The 4,646-nt window shown below is 56.0% G+C and overlaps 1 protein-coding gene across 1 annotated transcript in view; it reads left to right on the top strand.

Moving 5' to 3' along the window:
• Positions 1–4,646, top strand: part of LOC102898423 (T-cell receptor beta-2 chain C region) — a 17,222-nt gene that overhangs the window by 2,706 nt on the left and 9,870 nt on the right. The window contains exons 2-5 of the mRNA XM_015588283.1: positions 227–244; positions 406–512; positions 3,758–3,845; positions 4,042–4,179. Coding sequence (XP_015443769.1) covers positions 227–244; positions 406–512; positions 3,758–3,845; positions 4,042–4,179 — 351 coding nt within the window. The remainder of the gene's footprint in view (positions 1–226; positions 245–405; positions 513–3,757; positions 3,846–4,041; positions 4,180–4,646) is intronic.

Genomic DNA, 4,646 nt, shown 5'->3' with positions numbered 1-4,646 from the left:
TGGGCCCCTGACCACTGGCCTGGGCGGCCCTGCGCCTGCGTGGTGTGGCCCCGCCCGCTTCATGCCGCCCTGGCCCGTGAATTTCAGGGACCATGTGGCTACTTTGACACAGCAGAAGGAAGCCAGTGCTGGGTCTCTTCGAGTCTGGGCCTGACGTCTGTGCCGCCTACAAGGCTGACTTTGTTCGTCATCTGCTCATCCGTTTCCCTCCCCTTTTTTCTTTCAGATTGTGGCTTCACCGCGAGTGAGTGGCCTCTCCTTCTCTCTCTGCATCTCCCGTGGTCTTGGCTCTGGAACCAGAGAAGGGAGAACCCATGGACCTGGGACGGGGGCGGGGTGGGGGTTGGGAGCCAGAGATTCCTGCTCCCAGGTACATATGTACGTTCTCTCCCTTCCCATCAACAGAGTCCTACCAGCAAGGGCTCCTGTCTGCCACCATCCTGTATGAGATCCTGCTGGGGAAGGCCACGCTGTACGCGGTGCTGGTCAGCGCCCTGGTGCTGATGGCCATGGTAAGGAGGCCGGCAGGACAGGCAGGCGGGTTGGAGGTGATACTTGAAACACAGAAACGTGGAGCCAGGAGCAGACAGACCCTGCCAGGACCAGAGGAGGGCAGAGAGAAAGAAGGGGTTCGCCTACATGCCTCAGCAGACGCCTCGTACCTCTGGGACTGCAGTGAAAGAGCTAGGAGGGGAGGAGAAGCTGGGGTCACCTGAACCCCAAGGGAGGTTGTGAGGAGCCTTATTCATCTAGTCAGTGGGCCGTCCTGCTTCCCTTCGGCCCCCACCATTCCCGGTGACTCCAGCACCTTCTCTTCTTCAGGTCAAGAGAAAGGACCCCTGAAGCCTGGAGGTTGTGGCCCCAAGATGGGTTCTCCTTTTTCCATTCCGAGCAAGCGCTTCTGAAGAGCTGTTCTCATCTCTCTACGCAGCCCCCGTACCTACCCGCTATGTGCTTGTTCAGCTGGACACTCATGACCGAAACCCCCCTAACCCAAAGGGAACCCTGGTGTGCCAAAATTGACTGAACCAATAAAAATGGCCTGTTCTGGCTTGATCTCTTGTGTCCTGTGTCTACGTATCTCTTCTGAGTACCACTTCTGAACTCCCACTGACTCCAATTAGGCTGGAAACAAGAGGTATTCGAGGGAAGTACAGTCCCCTCAGGGACCCAGGGCCCCTGCCTGTGGCTGGCACCGCTCTACCTTTTCAGAGAAACTTAAGTAAACGTGAAAGGTGGTGATGGGGTGTGAGGAGGTTTACTCCGGAACAGCCTCGGAAAATGGTGATGTCGACCTTTGGAATTCTCTGTCCTACCTGGACGGAGGGGCTCTGAGGAAGAACAGGTGTGCCCACCCACCCCGTGGTCGTGTCCCCCTGGCTAACGAAGCCTGGGTTTAGATCTATCGGCTCCTTTCTGCTGTCTCGATGAGTACACTGCACATCTCCACTCGTCACCAGCTCGGTTTCTTAGCTGAGAAGAGAATGCACTGATTTGGACATTTATCCTCGGCGGAGATGTCTTCCAATTTAAATTACAAATCTGCCTATCAACTTCTCTCTAGTAATTAGTGGGTGTGCAAATGTCCCCTGGTCACTCTTGGGAGAATAGAAAATGAAGTTTCCCTAAAAGCAAGGATCAGCCCTATCGCAATTTCTAGAAATCCTTTAAAAGCTCTCTATTGTCCCATCGTCACCACGGTGATGCAGTCCAAAGTCCTTCAGATGGCACGTCAGACCCACAATTGTCTTCCACCCCCTTATTCCACTCTCACCTCCCTCGTCTCCTCCGGAACCCCCTAAGCTACTTACTTCCAGGCCATTGTGCCCCCCTCCACCTGGAAAAATCTAGTACTCTGACTCCTACTGATCCTTAAAGGTTTGGCGCTGATTCTTTTCCCTGCAAGAAACCTTCTCTGAAGTTCCCTTGCCCCTCACCCCCCTGAGGCTGGGTTAAGTGCACCCTATATTTTGCTATTATAGTGTCCTGTGCACACCTCTTTCATACTTGCCACACCTGACGGGAACTACATCTTCACCTGTCTGATACTGCCACTTGACTGTCAGCTCCTCAGTATGTTCTATTATAATATCCTTGGGATATGGTGTTGTACCTTGGTTCAGGGTAGGGACCCAATAAGTCATCTTTGAATAAGTGAATGAATGAATGAGTGAACTGAAAGTGACACAATTCGGGAGCAGATATGACCATAAGGTTTGCTTGAAATAGCCATCTCCCCTGCCTCCTGCAAGACTGCAGCACACAGCCTTCCCGCTCTAACGAAACACCTGTGTGTGCCTATATATACACATAGATGTGCATACTTATATACGCATTTACATATACGCATGCGTACTCACTCGTCGAGCGCACGTATTGTAATGTTTTGCTTTAAATTTCAAGAAAATAAAGGTACCCAAGTCACAGTCCCCGAGACGCTTACCTATGCATAAGGGGGATGAGGCATGGATAGAAACAGCTGAAATATAAGGTGATGCTTTGAAATAGCAATGCGAGCTGTCTCTTAAAAGGCAGTCAGAGCCTAGCCCTCGATCCCTCCCTGGAAGCATCGCGAGAGAGCCTGAGAAGGTGGCCTACTCTTCAAAGGAAGACTTGATGTCAATTATGCACGTTGGAGAGTGGTCATGACAAGTCAGAGGCATGAAGAAAAGCCAGAACGACAGGCGGGGGGTACTGCTGGGTACTTCCGTGTAGCTGGGTGCAAGGTTCAGAGACAGGAGTCATGAAACTAAGGCTGACAAGGCAAGTTGGTATATGTCCCTGTGAAGATGGTCTGGTGTCCTTGCAACCAGCGGGAGACCTGCCACACAGTACATGTTCATTAAGTATGTGGACTAAATGAAGGATAAGGAGCTTGGACTTTGATCAGGAGGCAAAGGGATCGTAGAGGTTTCCAGGCTGTCTGTCCTGGTGCCACAAGTTGCCATCACCTGCTCTCTGGATCCCACCCCTTGCTCCTCCCTCACCGCCTCACTATAAATGCCAGTCTGCGCAGGTGGGCACGGTGAGTCCCAGAGGGGAGACCCGGTGACATAGAAGATCTCCTCCGAGTGTGCGTGTTCCAGGGAGGGGCCTCTCTGCCCTCTCCCACCACCCCAACCCCGCCCCCCTCTAACTGTGCTCCGAGTGGGTGTTTCCCCAGCCCCACTGGATCAGACCAACCTCTGCCACCTGTGCTTCCCGCCGCTGCCCAGTGGTTGGGGAAGGGGGACCAGAGGGGAGGAAACATTTTTGTATCGTGATGTAGCATTGTGGCAACTGGGGGGGCCACGATGATTCAAGTAGAGGAGGTGCTTTTACAAAAAGCCCTGCCTCGGAAAATACCCCCACTCAGCCCAGAGAATGCACGCAGCTCCCCGGATCTGGGAGAGGGGCTGGGAGAGGTCTCTGGGGCTGGTCCCCTACGAGGTCTTGCAGAGCCCCAGACTCAGTGAACACCTCTGCATCTCCCTGCTCCAGACTCAACTTCCAGAATGTCAAGGGCCAAGGCAGCAAAGTGGGATGGTCACTCAACACGTCTCATAAACCTGCCCTTTGGCAAAGCTCTTGCATATGCGATATTCATTGAGAACACACAACCACCCTGTGGGAAAGCCATTACACCGGTTTTCAGAGGAAGAAGCTAAGGCCAGGGAGGTTACAGCATGGGGCAGAGTCTAGCCTGGAACACTTCCCAAATGCAGCCCCCACCCCAAATGCCCCTTCTGATTTCACCGGCCACTGTATCATCCCCCAGGCCAAGCTGATCTCCACTGCGAATGGGGGAGATGACTTCACGCCGAGTCCACATTACCATGTACAGCTAGTTTTGGAGGTGACAAGAGGTGCCAGGAAGGAAAAGGAGGGTAGCCAAGGGACCGTGCCAGGGGCGGTGGGGAAGGAATTCTTGGCAGCCCCTTCCCACAGTGCTCCTCCAAGAGCAGCACTTTGGGCCAGGCACCAGGCTCACCGTGCTAGGTGAGCCTGCCCCTCCAGGTGGGAGGTGGGGTGGGGTGGGCTGCTCAGCCTGGGTGACCCCGTGAACCCTGGTCTTCGGGGAGTGGGCGCTGGACCCCCGGGCCCATTTTCGGGGAAGACGGGGTTTGCGCCTGGGCCCCCAGAGCTGTGTGAACACCGGACAGCTGCACTTTGGGGCGGGTTCCAAGCTGACCGTGCTGGGTAAGTGGGGGGCAGCTGGGGATCTGGGAGCCCATCATGGGGCGGGATGGAAAAAGGGGGCAGCTGCCCAGCTCCGTTCGGGGCTGTGCTCAGAGGCGGGCGGCACCTGGGCCGGAGACCCCGGGTTCGGGGCGCGGGAGGAGCGATGGAGCGTCCAGGGTGGCTGGGGACCTGGCCGAGTCCGGGGCAGCAGCAGAGTTTTTGTCCCGGGCCTCGGTGCTGTGAGCACAGATCGGCAGTATTTCGGCTCGGGCACCCGGCTGACGGTGCTAGGTAAGCGGGGACGCCCGGGGGACCGGGAACGGCAGTGGGGACGCCAGGGGCGGCAGGGTCCTGTTTTTGTGTCGTGCCCCGGGGCTGTGGGCCAAAACACTCAGCACTTCGGCCCAGGCACGCGGCTGACGGTGCTAGGTAAGCGGGGACGGCCGCGCGGGACACGCCGCGGGTTTTTGTGCGGGGCTCGGGGG

Source organism: Pteropus alecto, unplaced genomic scaffold, assembly GCF_000325575.1.
Source record: "Pteropus alecto unplaced genomic scaffold, ASM32557v1 scaffold22, whole genome shotgun sequence".
NCBI classification, from domain to species: Eukaryota; Metazoa; Chordata; class Mammalia; order Chiroptera; family Pteropodidae; genus Pteropus; species Pteropus alecto.
This window is presented reverse-complemented; position numbering and strand designations above follow the sequence as displayed.